General features: G+C 40.8%; 2 protein-coding genes across 3 annotated transcripts; both read left to right on the top strand.

Moving 5' to 3' along the window:
* The first annotated feature begins 4,717 nt into the window (after positions 1 to 4,717).
* On the top strand, positions 4,718 to 5,890 carry LOC149006176 (RmlC-like cupins superfamily protein). The gene has a single exon (XM_089166349.1). The coding sequence runs from the start codon at positions 4,761 to 4,763 to the stop codon at positions 5,514 to 5,516; it is 756 nt and encodes a 251-aa protein (XP_089022475.1). The 5' UTR covers positions 4,718 to 4,760; the 3' UTR covers positions 5,517 to 5,890.
* A 5,001-nt stretch (positions 5,891 to 10,891) lies between these two features.
* LOC149006175 (xyloglucan endotransglucosylase protein 2-like) lies at positions 10,892 to 13,370 on the top strand. 2 transcript variants are annotated; one of them, XM_089164524.1, is made up of 4 exons: positions 10,892 to 11,573; positions 11,752 to 11,951; positions 12,192 to 12,292; positions 12,443 to 13,370. In XM_089164524.1, the coding sequence occupies exons 2-4, from the start codon at positions 11,756 to 11,758 to the stop codon at positions 13,034 to 13,036; spliced, it is 891 nt and encodes a 296-aa protein (XP_089020650.1). In that variant the 5' UTR covers positions 10,892 to 11,573; positions 11,752 to 11,755; the 3' UTR covers positions 13,037 to 13,370. The 2 variants fall into 2 exon arrangements, with proteins under 2 accessions (XP_089020650.1, XP_089020649.1); XM_089164523.1 differs by having other exon boundaries at positions 10,894 to 11,583; positions 12,443 to 13,369.
* The last annotated feature ends 294 nt before the right edge of the window (positions 13,371 to 13,664 follow it).

The following is a 13,664-nucleotide window of genomic DNA, read 5'->3' as shown; positions in this document are numbered from 1 at the left end:
ACATTGATACAAAGTACCATTTTATACGACAACATGTGAAGGACAACAATGTGAAGTTGGTTTACTGCCAAGCTGAAGATCATATTGCATATATTTTTACAAAGCCGCTCAAGACTAAAGTGTATAAGAGACTAATTAAGAGCACAACTCAGCATGACAAGTTGGGTTTGAGGGGGAGTGTTAAAGGTCAAATTGACTTGTGAAGAGAAGCATGAAGAATGTTGTAAAGTTTTGAAGAAAGACAAGGAAACTTGAAGAAAGTCGTAGAATTTTGAAGAAACAAGAAGAAGATTGAAGAAGGTCAGAATCTTGAAGAAAGAAGAACTTTGAAGAAAACCGTAGAATTTTGAAGAAAGAAGAAGAACTTTGAAGAAGCTCATGGAATTCTAAAGAAAGAAGAAGAAGTTTGAATAAGGTTGTAGAAAGAGAAAAGGTTTGAAGAACATTGGAGAATCTTGTAGAAGAGAGTGAAAATTTGAAGAAGAATGTAGAAGTCCGAAGAAGAGATGAGTAGATATTTGAAGAATGTAGAAGAAGAGAGTAGAAGGTTGCAAAAAGAAGTAAAAGACTAATGAAAGAAATAAATTATTATTTTATTCATATTGGTTTCCTTATAAATAGGAATGAGTCCCCTCATTTGTAGTAATGTAATTTTGAAGAAGAAAGAGAGAGAGGGAGAGCCTTTTTGCTTTTAGAAATAAGGTGTTGCAACACCTTAGTTGTATGTAAAGTTTTTTTGTTATTAGTACAATTTTTTTCTTCCAATTCTGTTTCTTGTAAGTATATCTTTGTGAGTGTGTTATACTACCATTTTGCTGTGCCAACAGAACAAAGAGGACCTAGTAAAACATTGATTCCCAAATAAATTCGGCAATGTTAATTCTAAGGGGGAGAGCGTCAGTCGTTTTTAGCATGTTCACAATGGAGAGGGTATGGGATAAGATGAGATTCACGAGTTGAACCAAGTCCATCTAAGGCATATAGGGGATGGAATGTAGTGTCTATCACATAGAGATTCACCAATAGCCATAGCTCCATGATAGGCTCTCCATAGAAAGTAATTTATTCTCAGGAGAGTGTGAATGTTCCATATTGATTCCCACAATTTAGAGGCAACGGATGAAGTAGCCACATTACCTTGAGCATCTGCAATGGTGATGTAGAACTGGTAAGTAGACTTAATAGTGAAGATCCCTTTAAGATCTTTAATCTATACCCATGAAAAGAGGGATTGCAACAAAGGCGTGGTCCATTTTAGATTATGTCATGAAATCTACTAACTCACTTGCCTTGGTGCCTAGAAACTGGCTGGCTTGAGATGATGAGATCCTTCTTAGTGGGGAGTGGGTAGCCAAGGGTCTGTATGAATACCAATGCTCTGACCATTACCAATCTGCTTAACTATAATCAATTGCTCCATTTTCATATAAAGGTTATTTGGCAATGAGAAACAAGACACTGCATAGACTGGAATATAAGTTTACTAGAACCTTTTTCCCAGTTGGGACATAAGTCTTTTCCTCCAAACATTTAGTTTTGAAGCCAATCTATCAAGGATAAAAGAAAAGGTTTGGCTTTTGGATTTGCATATGAAGGACGGAACCCCTGGGTAGATATCATGGGATTGGACCTCTTAAATATTCAGTGTGGATAGGATGTCAGTATGAGCATGGGGTTCTTGCATTGAATAAAACAGATGATTTATTAATGTTGATGTGCAAACCTGAAGCCAATTCCTACACATGTAAGAAGATGTTAATAAGTGAAGTATTTTGAATAGTGGCTATGGTACTGAAGAGCATACAATCATCAGCAAAGAAAAAATGATTGACCATGGGGGCCTGAGGTGCAAGTCTAATACCTAGTAGCCTAGGGAAGCCAATTTGAAGTTAATCTTTAGGTGAGAGTTTCTTGGCTCAAATGAAAATATATGGGCTTAGGGGGCAACCTTGTCTGATTCCCCTTTGGGGGATGAAGCTCTTTGTGAAGTCATCATTGATTTTTATATGATATTCCACATTGGTGAGGACTACATTCACTGGACCTACCTATCTGCGAAACCTAGGTGCCTCAATGTGCTCAATCAATGACCATTCAAGTTTTTCATATGCCATGTAAATGTCCAATTTGAATCAGATCCACCTTGGAATTAGAGAACTAATATAATCCATCCTTTAGCTTTCTTTTCAGTAGGACCTAACCTGAGGAGTGATCCTTGACAAAAAATTGTTGAGGATGAAATTCAAAGAAAATAGGATGATCATTAGTCAACTTGCTCACAGACAGAAGATGATGATAAGCATTTGGTACACGTAATACATCATTCAAACTGAGTCTAGTTGTTGTAGAAGAAATGGAAAACTTACCAATATGCTTAATACACATAACTTAGCATCTCCAATAACTGCCGATTCAGGGCCAAGATACTTAGAAGTGTTACTAATAAAATTAAGATTAGAGGTCAAATGATTAGTTGCCCTTGTATATGATATCCAATTAATTGAACGACGAACATCAAAACAACTGAGAGGGCTAGAAAAACATGCTAATCAAGTTTGAAGAGTAACAAAAGAGGTAAGCAAACCGCGGAAGCTAAAAGCAATTATTGGTAACATGCCCTGCCTTATCACAGATTTGACAAAATAAACCACCGTCGAAGTGATGACCACCAGAAGATTGACCAAACAAATTCCAGCCACCTAAAGATCGACCGCCAGAATATCTACAACCATAGCGATGACCTCCTTGAGAGAAACGATTTACACAAACAAAGGAGTAGAGGAAATAGACGATGAAGCCATCTAAGCAGTGACTTTGGAAATTTCTTGAAGAATACTAGCCTATTGAATTTCATCACATAGAAGAAGACCCCTCAGATCTAAAAACTTCATCGGTGATTCTCTATTCGTAATAGAGGTTATAATACTTTGGTAATCCGTACCCAAGCCTCAAAGGGCAAAAAGAACCAAATCAATGTCATAAATTGGAGAGGATGCAAGAGATAAAGCATTGAACAATTGCTTGATCTTAAGCAAATACGTCTGCATAGAGTTGGATCCCTTCTTAGTGTTATGAAGTTGCATTCGCAGCTACATAACACGAGTTTGAGAGGGAGATGTATAGGTCGCTACAAGAGAATCCCAAACCTGTTTAGATGTTGTAGATCCAACAACCTTAGAATGGTCCGATTCCGTTAACAAAGAGATAGCCAACTCAATAACAGCTGATCACGCTTCTTCAAGATGAAAAACTCAGGATTGGGAGTCGGGGATGGCGAATCAAGCTCAAGAAATGGGGGCGGACAAGGCTTTGAACCATCCACAAACCCTAAAAGATCAGATGAAATCAACAGAGGCATAAATTGTAATCGCCAAACCAAATAGTTGTTCGAAGACAACTTAAAAAAAAGATAGTGATGAACATTTGCAAACGAGAGTGATGGAGTAGATTCAAAACACTGCAGATTAGAGGTGAAACTCGAAGACCAGACACCATGAGCGAAGAGGGAAGCTTCAAGAACAAGAAACGAAAAAGGGTTTTAAAAGAACTGATCGAAAAACACATAATTAACACAGGGAGAGGAGGAAAAGATCGCAACATGCTAGCGATACCACGTGAGAGAGAGCGCAATGAAAAATGAAAGTACATCGATTATATGAGGACCCTATACACAAAAAACTCCGGTCCTAGTCCCTCATATGGTACAATGATTAAATTTAATGTCTTTTCTATCCATCTCTTGTCTACCGAATATATATATATATATATATATCCTCTCGATCTGGACAATTAAAATTTTAACAGGGCTGTAGAAAACGCAGAAAAAGGATTCATATGGATGGTAACGTTGAATTAATGATATATATAGCTAGCTTCATTATCATATGTGTCTGTTTTCCGCTTCATTCTCTTTATTGCCAAATTAAGTTGACATTTTCGTCAACTGATTCTTGCGTTTTGTAGCTTTTCATACATACTTGTAGTACTACTGTCTTTGCATTCCAATCGACCAGGTTTTCCTCCCTCCCTCCCTCCATAGGTGCTAGCTAATTGTGGGTCCTAGGAAGAAAGAACTCCAGGGCAAGAAAAGCTTACTTATCTGCAACGATAATCGATCAGTTGCTGTTGCTTTTCCTGCAATGACAAGTTGCTTATTTTGGAAATCTAGCTAGCTAGATCGAATTAATTGGGAATCATGGCAGTGTATGCTAGAAATTTCGAAGGGATTATCATACTTGGAAGACTTAACTTTGAAAAACTTGTATGCTGGCTGCCTGGTACGTCCTGCTAATTAGCTAGTCATTAGGGCATATATTATACATAAGCAGCTAGCCTATGATCGACCATCCCAAGCTCGCACACTGATCGAGCAAGCGTCCAGCTGCTGCATGCAGCTTGGGACAAGGAGACATGGATATACATGGTAGGAAATTAATTAAGAGCAAACAGTTCATATGGCCTGTGAAATAATTCAAGCAACACATGCATATATCTCGATCTCCTCTGCTTCTTCGATTCTTAGAACATAATCCATCTATCTATATATAATAATAATAATAATAATAATCATCCGGCAGTGAACTCCAAGTCTCGTGCGTTGCTTGCGTTCCATGCCATCGGTCGTCGCTTATTTAGGCGAGACTAGAAATGAATGATATTCATATGGTATGCAAAATTAATTTCATTCCGGCCAGAAAGAGAGAGAGAGAGAGAGAGAGAGAGAGAGAGAGAGAGAGGAGAGAGAGAGATCTAGATCAGAGATGGTGATCAAAAATCAAAATCCTATAACTCTGTCGACGTTTTGGTCTACCACAAGCACCGTCCGAATGCTATTGTGCTTGTTCAACATCTCCGGTGCTATCCTGCAGGGTTGCATTGCAGATAATGGGAGTCCTCTCCAGGATACATGTCCAACATTAATATTAACGTCGTCGAAAGCAGGAGGACTACAAGATGATCAAGATGATGATGATCAGAAGAACTCCACATCCACCACCGTGCCGCTGCTCTTCGTGAATGGGTTCCCCTGCAAAAACCCAGCTGCCATCGTAGCTTCGGATTTCAAGAGCTCAGAGATGAAGCGTGGAGGAGACACGGACAACTTCCTGAGGTCGGCGATGAGTACGATCACGGCGGGGGAGTTCCCAGGGCTGAACACCCTGGGTCTGTCTATGGGGAGAACAGACATAGACGTGGACGGCATGGTGCAGCCACATTCGCACCCGAGGGCGTCCGAGGTGTTGTACGTCACAAAGGGAGTTGTGGTGGTGGGGTTCGTGGACACCAGAAAGCGGATGTTTCAGAAGATGCTTCGGGAAGGGGACGTGTTTGTGTTTCCGCGTGGGCTCTTCCATTACAGCGTCAACGCGGGTTTCGAGCCTGCCACCACCTTCTCCATTCTCAACGGCCAAAACCCAGGTGTGGTCAGGCTCACCGATGCCATGTTTGGATCGAGTCTTTGCTGGAATCGGAATCGGACTTGGACTTGGACTTGGACTTCCTGCTGGAGTGGATGAGCTAGACTCGGTAGTACTGGAGGAGGATACCCATACCCATACCCATACCTGTACCTGTACCTGTACCTATCATCAACATGTACTACTAGAGCGTCTCCTCCTCCTCCTCCTCATGCCCATGAGATGGAAATGATCGAGGACAGAAATCCACTACTACTACGTACTACTACTAGTTCTTGTAGGCCTGGGTAGCCAAAATCCCAATCCCAATCCAAATCCAGTAATAATAATAATAATAATGCATCTGCCGTCATCATGCATGCATGTCTCCAAGCCAAGCCAAGCCAAGGCCTTCACCAGTTGCTCTCCAAATAAAAATATAATGTTTTATCTTTTGAACAATGTGATTTCCAAATGTTTTCCATATTTACTTTGTCCCGGATCAGCTTGCCATTGGGGTGGGGATGGAGGGTTTTTTTGGGGGGTGGGTTTGGTTTTGGGGGGGTTTTTTAAAAAAAGGATTCCCCCCTTTTAGAAACATACCCTTGGGTCTTTTGCATACTCGCGGGTCGTATGGTGGTTTGAGATGTTGATTAAAACGTATAGAATTCTGAATGCACCGCGGTTTTCAGTTTTAAATTTATTTGGGGGGAATAAACCTCAATGAAATTTCAAGACATGTCTTGTGGATATGTTTTTTTTTTGGGTTTATTTTTTTTTTTTTTAGGGGGGAGCTTTTAATAGGTGCAACTTTTTACTGCTTATTTGAGATCTAATTTTTGTTACCTCACACACTTGTCACCCCTCCCCCATCTCTGGGCTTATAGGTTCAACTTCAACCCAAAAGAGACGTTGGATTTTGACTGGGATTAGAAAGAAATAGAGAAGAAAGAACGTTGAGTTCTAGAACAAAATTGCAAGTACGTATAAGATGAGAAAAAACAATTGAAAAAGATTTCAAATACTGAGAGGTGACAAAAACAACTGTAAATATGTTATTCTCTTTTTTCACAAAATCCAAATGGGCCATTTTGTTATTACAAGAAAAAGAAAAAAGAAAAAGAGAAGGCCATCCCCCAGGAGGAAGCCCACACGAGACACGAGGGAGGGAATTGAAAATTTGAGGCCTCGAATTAGTGGGGCCGCGCCAGGCGGTGGGGATTCTGCTCTGGTGAAAGGATTCAAGACTTTTTTTTTTTTTTTTTTTTTAATATCTTTTTATGGGTAGAAGTAGAACAAGACTTTTTAGTTGTGGCCTGTAGGGTTACAACTTACAACTTACAAAAAGGTGTGGCCAAAAGTGTGTGATCAACTTCCTGCCGAGCCGACTTTGACAGTTTGACCATATGTCCGCGTTATTTATTTATTTTTCTTTCTTTATCGTGAGTGGGTTTTTTTTTTTTTTTTGAAATGTGGTTCATCCAGGCCAGTTTGCGCACATCACGACTACATCTTCAAGGCGCTTTGGTTAATTTCCCGAAAAAAGCTTGAATCCTGCGCATTAAAATCAAGCCAAAATTTCGATCGAGATTTCGGCCTCGACCGTTGAATTTCGACCAAAATTTCTATCCCACCGCCCAAAGTGAATGGCTTGATGGTCCTGCGCATTTATTGCGCAGGTCCCAAGCAACGTCATTAATTTCCACGGATGTGTGAGAAGTTGGAGGAGTTGAATTCACATGGGACCTACAAGAGATTTTGTGTATACGAAAACATAATACCCACAAAAGATTTTGTGATTTGGTAAATCTTATTGATATGGAAGTTTCTTACTTGACCGGGTCAAACCCGATCGGGGCTCCACATGCCATGTAGTCGGGACTGGTACCGATCAATTTGATCAAGGCATAATGTACGCTAGATTTGTATGGCAACTGCTCTCAATTGGGAAGGTTAATGAGTAACCGATCGAGCGAGACCAATGACAAGGAGGCATAATCCCAGGAGAAACAACAGCCCTCGCCGGATAAACTTATCAAGTACAAAAAATATAACATTTACAATATAAAAATAAGGACATACCCCTCCGGTAAGCACCCAATACATTCTGAACATAGTATAGTGTGATTTTTACACGGGACTTTAACCTGTTCACTATCTGACTAAGCCATCGGAGGCGGTTGCTCGGTATTCTAGCCGGCCCGCGTCTAACCTTTCTTACAGGTTTCATCGTTTTCAGAACAAGAGGAGATTTAGTCGAGAGCAATAGCAATATAACTATGACGCATCACCTATAAAGAGATTCTACTATTTTCAAAAAATTTCATACAACTTTTATACCCATAAAGTGATACCCTTTATTGTCCTTAATCCTTATGTTTGGGATGAACCAAACCCTTATAGGATTGATTTGTATAAAGACTAAATTTAAAATTTTAACTTCAATATAATTTTAAGTTTAATATATAATTTTAGTAATTGATTTAAAATCTGTTTTAATTACAAATAAAATACTATTATAATTATATGAATCCATAAAGTGCAATACATTCAAATCCAACAACTATTGCATTGCCAAAGCAGGAAAAAAAGAGAAAAAGTTATGGTTTATGGTCGGAAAAAGCAGCAAAATTAAAAGAAACCAAAAAAAATTTCCCTAAAAGGCGAAAATTTCTTTTGCTTTCTTTTCTTTGATGATACGGGAGAGCAGAGCAGAGCCGAGCCAAGCCAAGTTGGCTTGGATGTCATTCCATTGCGCCCTTCCTTCCTTAGAGAGGGAGAGATGGGCCCGTGGGTGGGTGCGTGTGTTGCTGGATCAGACTCGAAGAGGAGTGAGGAATGGATTGACAATGGAGGTTAGCGAAAACACTACACTACTGACTACACTACACACTAACTAGCTGTCCAGTGTCCACTCAACAATAATTACCTCATCGTCTCGGGAGTGGTGGGTGGCCGTGGTCCTGTGGGGCCCGTGGGGGTGGTTCATGGTTGGACACTATACTTTACATACCATATAGTCAGAGTCTCGGTCCTCTCGGAGACCACGGAGACGAGAATTCCGAAAATTTCCGAATCTTGGTTTTGGAGAAATAAGAGAAGAGAAAGAAGATTACTAACTCCAATAACCAACCGGATCCATATATATATATATATATTTGTATGGTGGGGTCACTCACTCCTCACTGGGGTGGGGTGGGGTGGGGTGGGGCCGTGAGGGTGGAAAATGGGATGGAATCGCAGGCAGGCGGGGCCCGGAGGAATTATGATCGTGTGTATAATATGATACAGATACACCCACCGGCGAGGCCGCGAGTCTCTCGCCCTTCCTTCCGTGGGTCCAGATTTGCTTTACAAATTACAACTGAATGAATTTGTGATTGGGGTGCCAATGGAGGAGTAGTAGGATGTTTAGGAACCTGCTTCTCAGTGGAGAGGTCATGGGTTCAACTCTTACCGACGACATATGTAATATCCCTATCCCTATATATAAAAAGCGCATTTGTACCAAAAAAAAAATTTGTGATTAGGGTCCTCTCCTCTCCTGGCCTGGCCTGGCCTGGCCTGGCCCAGTCAGTTGTCCTCCTGGGGACCTTCCCTTCCCTAGATTCCTATATAATAATCCCTAATCCTTGATCCCTTCCCTTGCGCGTTGTCACTTGTCACTTGTCACGTTGTCTGTGGTTTGGTTCCAACTTCTTTTTTTTTCTATTCTGGGGGTCAGCGAGATGAGAGATGAGAGATGAGAGATGAGATGAGAGATGATGAGATATCGTTGATGGATGGTTCCAGGCTTCCAGCTAACCAACCCACAAGGCGGTCAGGTCAGGTCAGGTCAGGTCAGGCGCCTCAATGCCTGCAACCTCCACAAAAACATATTATAAAAAGACCATGTGGGTTGCCATAATTGCAGACCTAACACGTGCCAACCCATGTGGTTCTTCTTCTTCCTCTCCGCAATAATCCAATCCAATCCAATCCAATTTAATTCTTAATTCATAATTCATAATTCATAATTCATAATAATTCAGTATTAGTCTATTACTACAACAACTAGTGTACTGTACTCATGTAGGAGGTCTGTGGCCTCCTAACCTAAACTAAACCTCCCTCCTAAGAATCGAAGATCATCATTTGATTCGATTCATTCTTGGTTTGGTTAGAGACTTAGAGTGGTTAGTGGTTACTGCTTACTACTGCCTACAGCCTACAGGTGTTGGATTAGATACACACTGACTGCATCACAGGCACAGCACCGCCTGCCTGCCCACATTTATTATTCTCCATCCTTCCTTACCGCCTTAGTTATGGGGGAATAATAGAACCCGGATCATCACCCCCGAAGGGAGTACCCCGACGGTTTTTCCACCACAAAACAAAAAGGTGGGCCCCACCAGAAAATATTCTAAAAAAAAAAAAAAAAAACCCTCCCATCACCACCCCTGGGCCCTCCTGTTTTTTGTGGTGGTAAGCCCATCGGGGTGCACAAACGACAAGGTCGCAGATCCGGACTCGAATAATATGCCGCATTATCTACACTTTACCCCCTCATTGCATTCTTTAATATTATTACGGATGCTTCACCTTAATTAATAGGGTAAATATCACTTATCTCCCCTCTTAGCTAGACAAATAACACTTACACCCCCTCTTAGTTGGATAATATCATTTACCTTCCCTCTTACCTGGCAAATATATCAAACACCTCCCCTCTGTTAATTTTTTAAAATCCCAAACTACCCTTGGCTAAAAATATTTTTTTATTTTAAACCCTAAATTACCGTAATCACTCTAACAGTCAACAGATGAGAGGTGTTTGATATATTTGTCAGGTAAGAGATATTTATCCTAATTAATATTACTGCTTATTCAATCCCTCTAACACCAGATCTAGTGCAGATTAGGTTTACTTAAAGAGTCCTATTATCATTTTCACTTATTTTCTTTAATTATTATTTTTTTAAAATTTTCCAACCCCCACTAATTTGTAATTTGTAATTTGTAATTTGTAATTTGTAGTGTAATTTGTAGGTGGGAATGTGGGATAATAGTTCACATTACTCCCAAAGCTTAAACTACAATTAAAGATAATATGTTACCAAATTTAAACATCCCACATGCCAATTATTTGATTTGAAGCAGATGAAAACTTTTTTATTTTTATTTTCCAAAATTATGAAAACATTTTCACAAGGCAAGTCAATACTCTTTGGGTGGGACGGAAGTTTTGCCCAGATAAAACACACATGTCATTCACTCGCTATTACAAAAATATAGAGGAAGAGTCAGTCAAGAATCCATGGACCGGAGAGAGCCATAGAGGTCGTGGCCTCGTGGGGGGTGGGGGTGGGGGTGGGGGCCCTGCTGCATGTTTACCTTTACCAAATTGCCAGGAGACATGGCATTGGCATTGGCGTTGGCATTGGCATTGGCATTTGGGTATATGGTGTGACGCGTCGTCGTCTGGTATTCACTGGTGTTTCCATTCAATGTTTCTCGCCAAAATGGAACACGACATCATCGGTTCCAAATTCAATCCACTCGAAACCTTCCAAAAAATCCAATGTGCAAAACAAATAATTCAATCTCTCTCTCTCTCTCTCTCGCCACTGCACAACTGCACAACAGCACAAACAGCCCAACACAACACAACTAAAGCTGTAGGCGAGTCCTCGACTACTGTAATTAATGATCAAATTAGCTAGCATTTTTGGCCAGAATAGTACACATCCCATCAGGAAACGATAATGATTTTTATTTTTCTTCGTGGGGTTGAAACTTGAAAGTAAAACAGCTAATATGAATCTGTCTATGCATTTGTTTAAAGTATATTTAAAGGAAGGAACAGAATCCTTGCAGACCAAAAGTCCTGCACACACAAACAAAAGGGAAAGGTAAAGAGCAAAAGAGCAAAAGAGCAAAAGAGCAAAAGAGCAATGAGCTTTCTCTCTTTCTCTGTCTGTCACTAGCCAGTAGCTACTATTCCTTTCCTTGAGTTGATTTCCTTTCACAAATTTTAGGGTTGGGGGCCGCGGGCTTACTTACATTACATTTTACATACTCCACTTGAGGTTTGAGGTTTGAGGTCCGGAGGAAGGCTCCTGATCTTCTCGGCCCCCTTTCTATTTCATCTTTCCGATTTCTGATCTATCGATCTAGCAGCATTTTCGGAGGCAGGTAGCGCCCGGTAATCCACCTCACATATACTGACTACTCACTCACCCGCTATTGGTTCTGTCTTCCTTTGCTATTTTTCATTTCCTCATCTGCAACAACGTAGCTCGCTTTGTTTTGTAGTATTATGTGTAGATGCAATTTTGGTATCACCATTTGGCTTCTGCTGCTTCTTGTGCAGATACATGGCTTCTTTTCTCTGGGCTTTATGTCAGTGCTGCTGCTTCTTCTCGCTGCTGGCAACTGGAGCAATGGCAGCTCCACCCAGGAAGCCCGTGAATGTGCCATTTTACCGGAACTATGCACCTACATGGGCTTTTGATCACATCAAGTACTACAACGGCGGCAATGAGGCTCAGCTCTTTCTGGACAAGTACACAGGTTAGAAAAGAAAAAAGAAAAAACGAAAAACCCTTCAACTCATTTCTATGTTTCATACTTTCTTTCATTCATGTGATGTTTGTTTGTTTGTTTACGAGATTAGATCCCTTTGCATTGCATAGATTAGATACCTGCTAAAGATTAATTAAAAGCCTAAAACTAAAAGTAGTAGACTTTGCCTTGCTTTAACTGGTGCGCTTCAAATTTCACTTCGATTCGATCTGTGTTTGTTTTGGAAAGGTACTGGATTTCAATCCAAGGGGTCTTATTTGTTTGGCCACTTCAGTATGGATATAAAGATGGTTCCCGGCGATTCGGCTGGCACGGTTACTGCTTTCTATGTAAGTGCTTCAAGTGTGTGTTGTGTTGTGTTCTGTCACTGAACTACTGAACACAGTAGTACATAATGCAAATATTAATTTGACGAGATGAGATGAGATGTTGACAGCAAAGTGTTTATTATTTTTGGGTTGTTGTTGTTGGTGTTTCAGTTGTCTTCCCAGAACTCAGAGCACGATGAGATAGACTTTGAGTTCTTGGGAAACCGAACAGGGCAGCCCTACATTCTGCAGACGAATGTGTTCACAGGTGGGAAGGGAGACAGAGAACAGAGGATCTATCTATGGTTCGACCCAACGAAAGCCTACCATTCCTACGCTGTTCTATGGAACTTGTATCAGATAGTGTTCTTGGTGGACGACGTGCCAATAAGGGTGTTCAAGAACAGCAAAGATCTCGGGGTGAAATTTCCCTTCAACCAGCCGATGAAGATATACTCGAGCCTGTGGAACGCGGACGACTGGGCTACGAGGGGAGGACTCGAGAAGACCGACTGGGCCAAAGCCCCATTCGTGGCCAGCTACAGGAGCTTCCATGTGGACGGCTGCGAGGCATCCGTAAACGCCAACTACTGCGCCACACAGGGGAAGAGGTGGTGGGATCAAAAAGAATTCCAAGATCTCGATGCCCTTCAGTGGCGGAGGCTCAGGTGGGTTCGCTCTAAATACACCATCTACAACTACTGCACCGATAGGGTCAGGTACCCTACCATGTCTCCCGAGTGCAGGAGAGACAGAGACGTCTGAAATGTTTTTTTCTGATGAATATCCGATCCTCATCTTTTTAGCTTGCATTGCAGTACAGTGCAATGCATGCTTTAATTTGAATTTACCAGTGCTGCTAGTACGTACTACTACTGCTCCTTCTTGAAAGAAAATAACCCATCTTTCTCTCTTATTTATTATATGTATGTCTGTATGTATAAGCTACTGGACTGTACCGCCGTGAGGGAGTAGTAGTAAGTCCCCGTAGATGATGATGATGTATACCTATATTTATTTATTTTATGATGATCGGCACATTTGAAATATTATGGAACATGGAATTGCACTTGCAGCAGGTGGTGGTGGTGGTTGCTTTTGTTTTCTTGATTGATTGATTAATTTCCTCTCGTCCTCTGGAATTTTCCGTAGGATCCGTTAGTAAAAGAAAGTGGTAATTAAGCTGGATCTGATTCTGTGGATATGAAATGTGACTCTAGATGATGGGAATTTTTTTTTTTTTTGGTAATCTAGATGATGGGATCTTATTAGCTATATTGAGGGAGCGAAATAAATCCCAAATCCCAGCTGATATCATTTCATTCCACAATCAGTACGATTGATACGCACCCCACTCCCACTACCACTACGGTTGAAGATGAACGCTAAAAGA

Source organism: Hakea prostrata, chromosome 8 (assembly GCF_041222555.1).
Source record: "Hakea prostrata isolate BN-2017 chromosome 8, UWA_Hpros_2, whole genome shotgun sequence".
In the NCBI taxonomy this organism is placed as follows: Eukaryota; Viridiplantae; Streptophyta; class Magnoliopsida; order Proteales; family Proteaceae; genus Hakea; species Hakea prostrata.
The sequence above is the reverse complement of the archived record's forward strand: the minus strand, read 5'-3'. Positions and strand labels throughout refer to the sequence as shown.